The sequence below is a fragment of the Gymnoscopelus braueri genome, assembly GCF_963280865.1.
Source record: "Gymnoscopelus braueri genome assembly, chromosome: 4".
NCBI classification, from domain to species: Eukaryota; Metazoa; Chordata; class Actinopteri; order Myctophiformes; family Myctophidae; genus Gymnoscopelus; species Gymnoscopelus braueri.
In genome coordinates this window covers 14,928,189-14,942,901 of record NC_137605.1, presented here as the reverse complement: position 1 = coordinate 14,942,901, position 14,713 = coordinate 14,928,189, and the positions used below count along the sequence as shown (strand labels likewise).

The 14,713-nt window shown below is 41.3% G+C and overlaps 1 protein-coding gene across 1 annotated transcript; it reads right to left on the bottom strand.

Annotated features, from left to right (window-relative positions):
- Positions 1 to 515: 515 nt before the first annotated feature.
- On the bottom strand, positions 516 to 13,179 carry ccdc106a (coiled-coil domain containing 106a). Its single transcript, XM_080426704.1, has 8 exons — positions 13,041 to 13,179; positions 8,315 to 8,393; positions 7,722 to 7,820; positions 6,551 to 6,769; positions 6,075 to 6,131; positions 5,589 to 5,855; positions 5,260 to 5,427; positions 516 to 3,818 (listed from the first exon to the last, which is right to left on the bottom strand). Exons 2-8 carry the CDS (start codon positions 8,391 to 8,393, stop codon positions 3,502 to 3,504), a joined length of 1,206 nt encoding a protein of 401 aa, XP_080282830.1. The 5' UTR covers positions 13,041 to 13,179; the 3' UTR covers positions 516 to 3,501.
- Positions 13,180 to 14,713: the final 1,534 nt, after the last annotated feature.

The window sequence follows — 14,713 nt, the reverse complement described above, 5'->3', positions numbered from 1 at the left end:
ACACATGATCAAATATTAAAAAAGCAGAAATAGCAGATCTACATCAGATCTGCTATTTCTACATACATTTATTAAATATGTCAATAAGTTCTTTGTATATTTCAGTTATTTGTCATACCTGCCCTGTGCAATTGATTACGATTACAAAGCCTAAAAGGCTTCATATGTTCCAATGTTCAACGCCAAACACACAATTAAATAGTTAATCGCGATTATTTGAGTGACAATTAATCGTCTACTTAAATTTGTAATTGTGACAGCCCTATCCTCGTCTCATATCTTCTGGTCACAATCACATCATGTGTCCAATACTGTATAATATTCTCTATGTGTGTGTGTGTGTGTCTATATGTGGACTCTTCAGCCAGAGCCATAGGCTGCTGTTTTTGGCTGCTTCCGATAATAATGTGTAATTAACTAATTACTAGACTAATTACTAAAGCTTTGCCTGATGAAATAATCTGAGTGTTAATGATAGACTGAGCATAAAACAAGAAATGCATACATACATCATAGGAAATCAAACGCTTTTAATGACATTTCTGTCTTAACAGTGAAGCTGATGCATAATCAGCAATACATGGTTATTGTTTTTTTTTTAGTGAGACACGCAGTCTTTCACTCCAATATTTTGGCTATATCATTCATAATAAAACATAAGGGAGATACAACAGGAAACAAACAAATAAGATACCTTTAAAAACAATATACAATGATGTGATTCGGCAAAAGTTGAAGTGCCCCCTAACATTACATTGATTGGTTCCGTTTTTAATTCCAACTAAAGTGACCCGTATTGAACAAATAGAAAGACACATGAGTTCCACAGATAGGTGTATGGAGCCCTGCTGAACTGCTCTGAAGTGAGTTTTGACTTTTGACAAGACAATCTTAACCACGTGAATCCTAGCGTCTCCCTATTCTGGAGCAAAATAGCAGATCTACATGCTTTGAGCTTGTAGATCGGCCATTTTTGGTAAAGAGATCTGGTGCAGAGGGAGAAAAAGAGGGGGCCTAGTCTAGACCCCTGGCTGGGGGACTCCGGTCAACAAAGTACACAACGAGTTGACGTTAGTTTTTCCAACTTCACCGTATCAGCTTTCAAAACAAAACAAAAAAGACATCTAATCAATTCACTGTACAGTTATACAGTAAACACTATTGTACACTATCATACACTATGACAAACGCTCCTGCTGCGCTGAAAATAATTATGAATTTCAGCAAGACCTCTATAAACTACAGACATCCAAATAGCTCAGTTCACATGCATTTGTAATAAGGTGTCGAGAAGCAACAAAAAGACCATTCCGTGTGCACAAACTAGGGCTGCAACTGTCAATTATTTATCGCATCGATTATTCTATCGATTACTTTTCCAAATAATCGAGAAGTGCGTTTTTATATATCAACAAATCGATTAACCATTTAAGCTTCAAATTTTAATTCGTCCCACAATGGCGTCGTGCAGAAATAGTGAAAATAGCCGATCTACAAGCTGAGCTTGTAGGACTGCTATTTTAATTCATTTTTGAAACCTTTTGCCTAAAAGCATTTTGCCAAAATGGGGATTGATTATTAATAGATTATTTTATTCAATGATCGATAATTTGTTACAATCGACTGAATTGATTAGTTTGATCAACTGTTGCCGCCCTAGTACAAATCAACGCAATCACTCAGTCTCACTGGAAGATCACTGGAACGTTATAAGTGTTGTGTGATTAATGTCAATATTTCTTCACACAAAAGTGAATATTAGAACGTAGTGGTACAAAACAGCATAGTAAATAGTAGCAGACCATTGTAAAGGCTCTGTACTGTATTATACAACAGGTATTACATTGTGTCCCACAGCACAAAATATCTTGTCTTTACAGTTGTCTAGAGATAACCAGATGCTACACATGAGCATTATTACACATGATACAGACTGGATTTTGTTGCAGTAAAGTGACCAAAAAAACAAACAAACAAACAAACAAAAAAAGTTTGTAAAACACTTGGTGGTATAACTAATTAGGTAGGGACACTGCACTCGTTCCCCTTCCAAGACTCCAAGACAAAGAACAGCAGCTTACCATGCCATTCTGATGCAAGTTACTGTAAAAAACAACGGCTAGTGAATGCATCTGAAACAGCACAGTGTGGGACTGCTAGAGCAATTAGTTTTTTTTCAGTCTGCCATCACACCAGTTTCCTTCTCTTCTGCTCATTAAAAACCAGGAGAAAGGGGAAGGCAAGGAGAATGTAATAAATTACTAGTGGGCGGTTAGAGTGTCAAACGTGACCCTTGACTGTCACGCCTCACACGAGACAAATCACAAAATGACATTAAGGCATTGTTCTTGTTCAAATGTAGCCACACTGCGTATACACTGTTCTATAGTGGAAGGTAAACATTTGAATTTCAACATTTTGAAATGTTTTTGAAACATGATTGTAACGCGAGCAAACAATGCAAGATACGAAAAAGGGAAAAGGGATGTAATGAAACACAAAAGAAACTAAATGTTTCTGTAAATAAAGATAACAAATAAAAAAAACGGGGGTAGCCCAGTTGAACATAATTTTAGTAATCATCCAAATCTATTGTAGTTGGGTAACTAAGACATGTAGTAAGTACTGGGAGCTAACAGTAGGTGTAGCACTCCCCCTCAGCAATCCATCTCCCTGGTCGAAACGCCTTGTAATATGACGCCCTCGTTGCTTGGCTGACAGATAGATGTCTGTTGTGAATCACATGGACATACAGTATTTTTAGGGAAACTGAACAAATCTTCTCTCATCCCTTTTCTGGCTGCAGCAGGCCCTCTCACATACTTGAACGCTACAGGGGTTGACACTAAGGTCTCAGAGGCACTCTCCCGTCGGGCAAGTACAGGTCATGTTCTACTTGCCCACTTGCCCGAAAAGCAAATCTTCCATTATAAAATGATAGGTAAAGTTTGCACTTGTTGAACAAATTAATGTTAAATCCAATCGATAACTGAGTGTTGACAGTCACTTTGAAAAAATGAGTGCAACTGCTAGTTGTAAAAAGGTAGCCAATAATATTTAATGAAGACGGAATGGCAACCTGAAAGCAAACTCCACTTGCCTGAACGTTTTATTTACTTGCCACGGGCAGTCGGGCAACCGTTAGTGTCAACCCTTGCACTATTATAAATGGCTAGGCGAGTGGAGAGCGTGAGGAATTCAAATGACTTGTATATAACACATTGACACTAAAAAGGAGGTGACAGAACAAGTATAAACAAAAAAGAGTCTTTACCACAGTTTACACAGCTGAATCCGGGGGCAAAAAGGAAGTCCATGTGTCCTCTGAGATGCCGCCATGCTTAAGCGGTCGAGCTGGCCCACTGCAGCAGAATCAACCGTGGACTTGATTACTCCTCACTTACCCACCAAACCGTCCTATCGTCTTCCGGAGAGGGAGAGAGTACCCATCCCACCCCTCTCTCTCCCCCATGTCAGTCGGTCCGTCAACGCCCCTGTCTCTCAGTGTCTGAACCTGTAGGAGATGGGCAGGAGTAAGTTGTTCTTCTTGAGGGCCTGCACCCTGCTGAGCGTCTCCTCGTCCAGCGCGATGTAGCAGCGCCGGGCGTAGTCCAGCAGCTTCTCCTTGGACGGGTCGAACTCGCCCACCTCGGCCACCTTCTCCGGCGCCACGAGCAGCAGCTCGGCGATGGGCGTGGTGGAGGCCACGGTGTTGCGGTCCACGCCGTGGATCTGGAAGGCCTTGGACATGTTCTTCAGCCGCTGGTAGGTCAGCAGGATCTTCTTGTAGCGGAACAGCACTCCCGCCGCGTCTTTCACTGCGTGGACGAGAGGGAGGGGGTGATCTAGGATTGTTAACCCATTAAGACCCGAGGCCGATTCTACAAATACCTTCTAAATCAGTAGTTCTCACACTTTTTCGGACCCCCCAAATTGATATAAATATGACAGTGGACCCCAAGAAGAGAAGATTTGTGTACAAAAAAAATCCAAATTCAAACACAAGATTTTACAAAAATAGCAGACGTACAAGCTCACAGTGCGGCACGAAGTGACACGCTGTGAGCTTGTATATCTGCTATTTTTGAACTTTTGAACTACTGCTCTAAATCACTGTTCTAAATCCTTTACTGAAAAACTTTTGTTGCTTTATAGCTAAAATCTGAAATGACACAGATGCTTTCTCTGCTTTAATGGACTGGATGAGTGTTGAAGAAATACTTAATTCAGAGATTTTTATACTGTCATTATCTACTCACCCTAGTGCCTGTTGAAACGTGGATACGGTTTCTTTGTCCGAACAACACAAAAGGAGTTTGTCAGCAAAAGTTTAGCTTTCTCTAAGTAAGATAATGGTGACCAGACCATTAGAGCTCCAAAGAGGTAACAACAAAAATGACAATCATGCAGCTTGTGCAGCGCAATCCAAGTCTTCTTCTGGAGCCAAACCATTACCCTGAGTGCAAACCATTTCCGTGTCCGTTTGAAGACTTATGCGTAGGAGTGTAAACATGGGGTGGAGATTTTGTGTTTGTTTGGCTGGTCACCATTAACATCAGTTGTTTTGGAGAATGTTGTGCTAGCAAACTCCATGTGTGTTGTGTGGACAAAGTAACTTTATCTGTCATAGAGTACAGAAGTCCTGACGTCACTCGTTCATCCCCAGGTTCGTAAAGTAATTTCTCGATGGAGAATAACATTGGGTCATCTTAGAATCGTCTCATATAAGAATTGTGGTCCAAAAATAAACAAACTGTCTCTGCGATATTGTCAGGGAGGTGGTTCTGTATCGTTTATGATAGTCAGTCACTCATATTTGATACTGTTTGTGGCGAAAATTTAACTAACTCGGCGGAAGTAACATTATCGTATTCTCACCGTCAGTTGATGCTTCATATCCATAAGAGTCAAACCACCGGGATCATCTGTTTATTTTTGGAACACGGTTCTTATTTGACGCGATATTAAAGACGTCTATGGGGATTCAGAACGGGGGTGGAAAACCGCAAACCAGGTAGGACGTGTAAATTACGTCAGACTTGCTCTATTCTGCTCTATTCAACTTGCATGAGGGTGTATAGAAAATGAATGATTCCTTCAAGATAAGATATCACAGAGGCTGTTATCCACTGGTACTGAATGAAAGTGAGGGCTAACATACTCTATTTAATAAAATGTAAAGAGGATGGGTTAAAATACTGTACTATAAAACTCTTGATTGTTGGTTACTGTCATTTGCCCCCCCCACCACCACTCCACCTCTTTGTCGCTCCCTGGGAACTTGGAAGAGCCGCCTCCTCTTCAGCGGATGGCGGTTGTTGTTGATGGCGTCCGACATCGCTTCCTCCCCTGAAATGAGCCCCTCCTCGTCCAGATAGTGGTCCTGGTCCAGGTACTCATCAGATTCTCCCAGCAGTGAAAGAGAATCTGGAGAGGTGGGGTGACAAAGTATAAATTAGGCTTTAGGCTGTGTGTCCACTCCAGCGACATTGAGAGGTCCTGGGAGAAAAAACGTCTGAAAACCCGGTTCCCCGGTCTTAATGGGTTTACAGCAGGTCAAAACGGTGGGTGTGTATCAGTGGTCATACCTGGACCTACGTTGCCGTGTACGCTCATGTCATTCATGGTTGCCCTGGTGCTGCCGCTGTTGTTGCTGCTAGCTGTGCTGATGGTGCTGGCGTGACCTGCCAGCAGGCCCTGGGACGGTGCGGAGCTGAACAAAGCGTTCATAGAGGCAATCTGATTGGCTATCGTGGTGGAGACGTGGTTTTTGGGAGGTGCCATGATTGTCGGCCCGGGCCTCCGTTGGACGAACTGGCGCGAGGGGAAATGCTGCATGTCCGACTTCTGTTGCTCTGTAAGGGAGAAAGGCGAGTTCAAGTGGAAGACTTTGATGTACTGCGTGAGACCTTTGGTTTATAATACACAAATCACATCACAGTGTTATGGCATTGAGTTGAAGATCCTATATGCAATGATGTGTGGCTGTACTCAAGCAGACCTGAACCTGAATATCTAAGAGTGAAATGGGAGATGAATGCAGTGCAATTAAGCACACAAATAATTGTCTTCACCAGCTGGCCGATCTTCCCCTCTTCTCGCTCTCCAGTTGAATCTCCTCGACTCATAGCCTGCAGAAAGATCCAACAAGAAGAGTTTATTTTCGATCAAGTCAAAGATGTTTAGCAAAATGCCTATCAAACTGGGAGGTCCTCGAAATTAAAACGGTTGAGAATCACTGCGGTAAATAAAGTGCTTTGTCCCCGCCGTTACTGTATTGTCCTAACATAACCAGTGGTGTAAAGTAACTAAGTACATTTACTCAAGTAATGTACTTAAGTACAATTTTGAGGTACTTTTACTTTACTGGAGTATTTCCAATTGTCTCGCGCGTCGTAAAAAAACGCTCCCGTGATGGTGTTTTACACTCGAAAATAGCGCTACTGAACGAGAACGTGAACGAGTCATTTTAACGAATCATTGCCGTGAACGTGAACAAAATCGTTCGTTCACTGAAATGAACGTTTTTTCCCACCACTACTGTCCTCACCGTTACTGTACTGGCTCTGTCCCTGTCCCTGGGACTTGGTGGAGAAGATGAAGCGGTCCAGCTGGCAGCGGAGGAAGTCCCTCTCCTCCTCCAGGTCCTCGATGCGTTTCTGGAGCCACGAGTTCTTCTCCAGCGAGATCTGGAGCTGCGTCCGCAGGTTGGTGATCAGGATGTAGGAGCTGCTGGCCTGGGCGTGTCCGGCGGGCGGCGGCGGCGACTCTGGAAAGAGAAACGGTTGCGCCTCGGTTATCGTTGTTGTCGGGCAGAAACCTCTTATCTCCATACTGTATTTCTTTCGTAAATTAATGCCCTACTTGCCCTACATACTACTACAGCATCACACAAAAGCATCAAAAGTAGCAGATCTACAAGCTCGAAGCGCGTTTTGAGCTTGTAGATCTGCTACTTTTGCTATTTTTTAATTAGAAGCCTGAAAAGTAACAGTTTTGGACATACAAGGTTCCCAACCGACAGAGACGATATGCACCGATACACTGAAGAGGGCACTTACTTACACAGGAGCTTTAAGCCTGATTTATACTTAATTGTACGACGGTGATGCGACACCAAAAGCTTGTAGATTGGCTATTTCCAGCCATGCAAAACTGCCGCATGACAACGGCGTATGACAGAGTATAAATTAAGCATTACATAATCATCCTCCAGACAGAAGCAATCGATTACACTATTGCTATAAATTAGCATTCATAATTTGTGACTGAAGTCCAGTTACACTGTAATAGCGTAGCTATTCAGCATTTTTTTGTATGTTTTGGATGTTATAAATATTTTGTCCCACGAGGGCAAAGAGCTGTTTATCTAGAACCTATTCCAAAGCTCATGCTAACAAAAATATATATTTACATTTTGCCTACATGTTACTGAATGAAATACCATCAATAATCCTGCACAATATTTCTGCTCTATGTGGGGCAGTGTTGTAAATGATAAGAATATCGTTGCTGTCGAGCAGAAACCTCCAATCTCCATATTCTAACACTGTTTGTGTTTATTCGTAAATGAATGTCCTACTTGATCATAATAAAGAGTATTTTTTTATTATTTGAATCCTGAAAAGTAACAGTTTTGGACATATGAGGTTTCCACCCGACAGAGACGATATATATATAAAGTAATTGATGACATATTCGTAATAGATTGGAACATTCACCATCGAAACTCTGCTCATTCTGGTTGAAAAAGCCTTGTTGCTCAAAGTTGCTCTCCTCATATGGGAGGGATATTTCATAGGCGTCTTCGTTCTTTGGGGCTGAAGAAGAGAATGCATGTGTCATATTACAGTAGGATTATAAGGTCTTCTAAACATGTAAAAAAAAAAATAGGGCTGCAAATCCTGCAATATCGATTATTTCCTAAGTGATTATTACTTTTTCGATTAATCGAATAATCTAGAAGCACCCTTTCTTTTTTTTCTTCTTTTTTTTTTACATACATATAATCAATTAACCACTTTAAGTTCTTAATTTGTTGCACAGCAGTGTCATGCAAACAAAATAAAAATAGCAGTGTTGTTAGCTTGTAGATCGGCTATTTTCACTTTTTAATATTTAGAATTTTGTTTTAAACTTTTCTTCTATAATGACTTTTCCAAAACAGGGATTGATTATTCATCGATGTCATAAAATGACGGAATCGTGGATGTTTAAAATGTAATTTTTTTTGTATAACTTATTGATTAAGTTCGAATAACTGTTGCAGCCCTAGAATCCCATGTGGTGTATAGTATGTGTCAGTCATTCTTACTTTGTAAATGGAGTGATCCTGTGTTGGTTGCATGATTCTTGGATGTGGAGGCGATATCTGTCCTGTTTGCGTCCTCCATCTACACACACACACACACACACACACACACACACACACACACACACACACACACACACACACACACACACACACACACACACACACACACACACACACACACACACACACACACACACACACACACACACACACACACACACACACACACACACACATATATAAATACATATGCTTGGATTGCATTTAGAATGTACTGATAATGGATAACTTGTATATTTTTATAATCTATACCCGAGCTTGGGACATTTTGATCCACAGCACATTTTGTCAACTTTGTGACATAAAAGCAGTGCGTTTGGTTTAAATACACAAGTTGTGGAAATGTAGATGTATAGGGACATCAAGCCTCCATAAGAAATGAATGCACTCATGATAGATCATGATAAGATGAATTGCACTATTATTTGCACTGTTTTTTAGACTGTGATGTGCTTATTTATGACATTTGCCTTTCAGGGAATGTGGTAGGATATATGTAGGATTGTAGGATGTACTGTATGTTTTTTCTGTCTTGTCTGTACTTTCTGTCTTTTAAAATGCTGACCCTGGGAGCTGAGCTCCAAAATGTCCTATGCACTTGTGCAAATGGCAAATAAAGTCTATTCAATGCTATTCTTCTCTCTCACACTCCTAACTTCACAATGGACACAAATGAACGCCTGCCTTTAAGATCAGTGGTTCTTTTAAATGTCAAGGTCTCCCCTGTGACTCTGAGAGTGTACAAATGGAACCAAATCCATTTGTACACTCTCAGAGTTACAGACCCATTAAGGGTCCGTTTAATAGACCCTCCTAAAGGAACCCAGAGAGTCCCTGAATTTGAGAACCACTGATTTAGATGGACTCCTATGCAAGGAGTATAACAATGAACTATTATAGTGCATGTTAGTAGAGGCCCTAGGAGGGGTCCACGCGTACCCTCTTATTTTTTTTTCTAGTTTCGATTTTTGGCATCCATAGGACCTCTAATATAGGGATTTTGATGATCCCAAGAAAAAAAGTGGTCCAAAGTGTGTTTTTTTCAATGTTTTATTACCCCTATGAGACCTGCAGGATTGCTGGCTGAAACGCCAGCGAGACTGTCTTTCGGAGACTGTGGCACGCTCAAATTTAGACGTAGCCCAAAGATAGCGATACCATTTGATTCTAGACAACCTCAGGTTTCCAATGGGACCAACCTTGTCATGCTACCTTGTCGGGAAGGGGGCTAAATACCTAAGGATTCAAAGTTAGACAACATTTTGTCGAGGGAAAAACGGCCATCACTGTTTTCCAAATGGTCCCCTGAGCTGTCACCTTGATATAAGTGAATTGAAATGGGTTACATGTATACCTACAAGCCTCCCCTGTACATAAATGCCACATTTATGCCAATCTCATGCAGTTTTGGGCAAGAATCATGCTGTTTATTGCATGCAGTACAAATATGTAATTTCCGCCTATTGTAAAAGGGAGACCACTTTACTGTATCTATAGCTGCATGAGACCACTGTACTGTATCTATAGCTGCATGAGACCACTGTACTGTATCTATAGCTGTATGAGACCACTCTACTGTATCTATAGCTATATGAGACCACTGTACTGTATCTATAGCTGCATGAGACCACTGTACTGTATCTATAGCTGTATGAGACCACTGTACTGTATCTATAGCTGTATGAGACCACTGTACTGCATCTATAGCTGTATGAGACCACTGTACTGTATCTATAGCTGTATGAGACCACTCTACTGTATCTATAGCTGTATGAGACCACTGTACTGTATCTATAGCTGCATGAGACCACTGTACTGTATCTATAGCTGTATGAGACCACTGTACTGTATCTATAGCTGCATGAGACCACTGTACTGTATCTATAGCTGCATGAGACCACTGTACTGTATCTATAGCTGTATGAGACCACTGTACTGTATCTATAGCTGTATGAGACCACTGTACTGCATCTATAGCTGTATGAGACCACTGTACTGTATCTATAGCTGCATGAGACCACTGTACTGTATCTATAGCTGCATGAGACCACTGTACTGTATCTATAGCTGCATGAGACCACTGTACTGTATCTATAGCTGTATGAGACCACTGTACTGTATCTATAGCTGTATGAGACCACTGTACTGCATCTATAGCTGTATGAGACCACTTTACTGTATCTATAGCTGTATGAGACCACTGTACTGTATCTATAGCTGAATGAGACCACTGTACTGTATCTATAGCTGCATGAGACCACTGTACTGTATCTATAGCTGCATGAGACCACTGTCTGCATCTATATCCCACTATACTGAATCTAAACCGCTGTACTGCATGTATAGATTACTGTACTCCATCTATAGACCACATACATTGACCACTGTACTGTATCTATAGACCACTATACTGCATCTCAACTCAACACAACTCAATGGGGGGGGGGGGGTCCACAGATGCACTACAGTGGTCTACAGATGTGTCTATAGAAGCACTAGAGGGGTCTACAGGTACGCTAGAGTGGGCTACAGATGCACTAGAGTGGTCTACAGATGCACTAGAGTGGGCTACAGATGCACTAGAGTGGTCTACAGGTGCAATAGAGTGGTCTGCAGGTGCACTAGAGTGGTCTACAGATGCACTACAGTGGTCTACAGATCACGCCAGTGGTCTACAGATGCACTAGAGTGGGCTACAGATGCACTAGAGTGGTCTACAGGTGCACTAGAGTGGTCTACAGGTGCAATAGAGTGGTCTGCAGGTGCACTAGAGTGGGCTACAGATGCACTACAGTGGTCTACAGATCACGCCAGTGGTCTACAGATGCACTAGAGTGGGCTACAGATGCACTAGAGTGGTCTACAGGTGCAATAGAGTGGTCTACAGGTGCACTAGAGTGGGCTACAGATGTACTAGAGTGGGCTACAGATCACGCCAGTGGTCTACAGATGCACTAGAGTGGTCTACAGGTGCAATAGAGTGGTCTACAGGTGCAATAGAGTGGTCTACAGGTGCAATACAGTGGTCTACAGGTGCAATACAGTGGTCTACAGATGCACTAGAGTGGGCTAGGGAGGCACTAGAGTGGGCTAGGGAGGCACTAGAGTGGTCTACAGATGCACTAGAGTGGTCTACAGGTGCACTAGAGTGGGCTAGAGAGGCACTAGAGTGGTCTGGAGAGGCACTAGAGCGGGCTAGAGAGGCACTAGAGTGGTCTACAGATGCACTACAATGGTCTACATACCACGACAGGGGTCTACAGATGCACTAGAGTGGTCTATAGATACAGTACAGCATTCTATAGATACAGTAGGTAGTCTATAGATGTAGTACAGTGGTCTCATACAGCTATAGATACAGTGCAGTGGTCTATATATACAGCACAGTGGTATATAGATGCAGTACAGTGGTTTATAGATTCAGTACAGTGATCTATAGATGCAGTACAGTGGTCAAGATGCAGTACATGATCTCATGCAGCTATAGATGCAGTGGTCTCATATAGAAAGAGATGCAGTACAGTGGTCTAGATACAGTACAGTGGTCTCATGCATGCAGCTATAGATACAGTACAGTGGTCTCATACAGCTATAGATACAGTCCAGTGGTCTCATACAGCTATAGATGCAGTACAGTGGTCTCATACAGCTATAGATACAGTACAGTGATCTCATACAGCTATAGATACAGTACAGTGGTCTCATACAGCTATAGATACAGTAGAGTGGTCTCATACAGCTATAGATACAGTACAGTGGTCTCATACAGCTATAGATACAGTACAGTGGTCTCATACAGCTATAGATACAGTAAAGTGGTCTCATTTTTACAATAGGCGGAAATTACATATTTGTACTGCATGCAATAAACTGCATGATTCTTGCCCAAAACTGCATGAGATTGGCATACATGTGGCATTTATGTACAGGGGAGGCTTGTAGGTATACATGTAACCCATTTCAATTCACTTATATCAAGGTGACAGCTCAGGGGACCATTTGGAAAACAGTGATGGCCGTTTTTCCCTCGACAAAATGTTGTCTAACTTTGAATCCTTAGGTATTTAGCCCCCTTCCCGACAAGGTAGCATGACAAGGTTGGTCCCATTGGAAACCTGAGTTTCTCTAGAATCAAATGGTATCGCTATCTTTGGGCTACGTCTAAATTTGAGCGTGCCACAGTCTCCGAAAGACAGTCTCGCTGGCATTTCAGCCAGCAATCCTGCAGGTCTCATAGGGGTAATAAAACATTGAAAAAAACACACTTTGGACCACTTTTTTTCTTGGGATCATCAAAATCCCTATATTAGAGGTCCTATGGATGCCAAAAATCGAAACTAGAAAAAAAAATAAGAGGGTACGCGTGGACCCCTCCTAGGGCCTCTACTATGTGTATTTACACAAAACAGTCCAAAACTGGGTTTCCAACAAACACTGCTTTAGTAACAAACAAGTGTGTTGTTCTCTCTCTCTCACACACACACACAGCTCTATTATTACCCTGCCATTTAAAATGGACACGCTAGCATTTAGCCCCCGAATAAAACACAATTATAACCACAAAACCCTTACTAGTTAAAACATATTTAAATGTTGACGTTGTGTCATTAATAAAATAGGACCTCAGACGACCACATTGTGTTGTATTGTGTGTCGGCATACGTACCACTTTACAGTTGTAATAATAACTTATGTAATAAGACGTTATAACGCCGTCATATCTCCACTGGACCAATTTATCCGCTAGCTAACAAGCTAACAATAACAATTATTGCCAGTGTTGCCAGGTGCTGTGAGAGAAGTAAGTACAGGTCTATGAAAACAAGCCCAAAATAAGTGATTATACGGCTATTTGAAAATAGCAGATCTGCAAGCTAGAATATTTTTGGAAACATTTTCACAACACAAATCTTGTATGGGGAGTTCCTGGCACAAATACATATTACTCATGTTATTATATTATTCATACATCATATTTATTATTCATTCATTCATACATACATATTATTCATTCCTTGACATGAAATGTTTGAGAAGTTGAGAACCACTGGTTTAAACAACATTAGGAAAAAAGCCCAAATAAGCAACTACACTTTAGAAACAAGCCCCCCAAAAACCGGGACCCACGACTACCACAAGCAACTTTATAGAAAAACAAGCCCAAAGTAGCTTATAATAAGCGGACATGGCAACGCTGATTAATGCCTTCTTTTGCGTCACTTCCGGTTGCAATTAACTTAGGGGCAGACATCATCCCCCTTGGCTTTAAATATATTTTTTCATTTCGTTTCAGAAATATTATTGTTTTATATATATGAATATTATATGTACTGAGACAGTACGTAAAAGCTATATTGCCATCATAGAAACATACTGTAATTTCAGGGTTAGGGTAGTAGCTGCTTCATAGACTGTCTTGTGTATTTATATGATTGTATAATAAAAAGGTTTATTACATTTATGCAATAATGTACAGGGATCTCATTGTATTGGGGATCTCATTTGAAATAAGCCGTTGTGCTTTTATGGGCGATCCAGTTTTAGAGGACCTTGTATTGTTAACTGTAGTACTATGTACTTTTTACACGTCTTTCTAAATAAAGTAGCCTACTTCAATCAATCAAACAGTCAACAACAGAGCATATTAACCACTTTATAGACCTTAAATAACTTAAACTATCTGGACAAACAGAGTTGCTTGTACTTGGTCCGCTCTTTCCCCCCTGTACAACAAATCTCTACGTCAAAAAAGAAAAAAAAAAGAAAGCCGATCTAAAAGCTCACAACGCTTCGAAATGCAACGCCTGGTGAGCTTGTAGATTGGCTATATTTTCAGGAAAATCCCATAACAACGAACTAACTAACCAATCACATTCACAGCGTAAAAGCGTCCCTTTGGAGGATGGGATCCATTCCAGCGTCGCATGTGGCCAATGGGATCCAGCCTCTACATTGCAGCAGTGGTGGTTCTCAACCTTTTCAGGCAGTGAGTGAACCCCCAAAATAATCATATTTGAACTGGGGACCCCCCAGGTAAATATAGTGAAAATAGCAGATCTACAAGCTCACAACGCAAGCGAGGCGTTGTGAGCTTGTAGATCGGCTGTTTTCAAATGTTTTGCCTCTTTCTTATTATTTGACAATTTGGCCCATGTTTGACCATGCCGTTTTTATAGTGTAGTTTGTTGATTAGCCTACTTTTGATGCTGTAATGGTAAAACATTTTGGGGCAATAAAAATGTCTTAAAAGTCCTTAAATTGTCACTTCACCGTCATCTGGGGACCGCCCCACATCCCAACCCACAGGTTGAGATCAACTGCATTACAGGACAGGTAAAA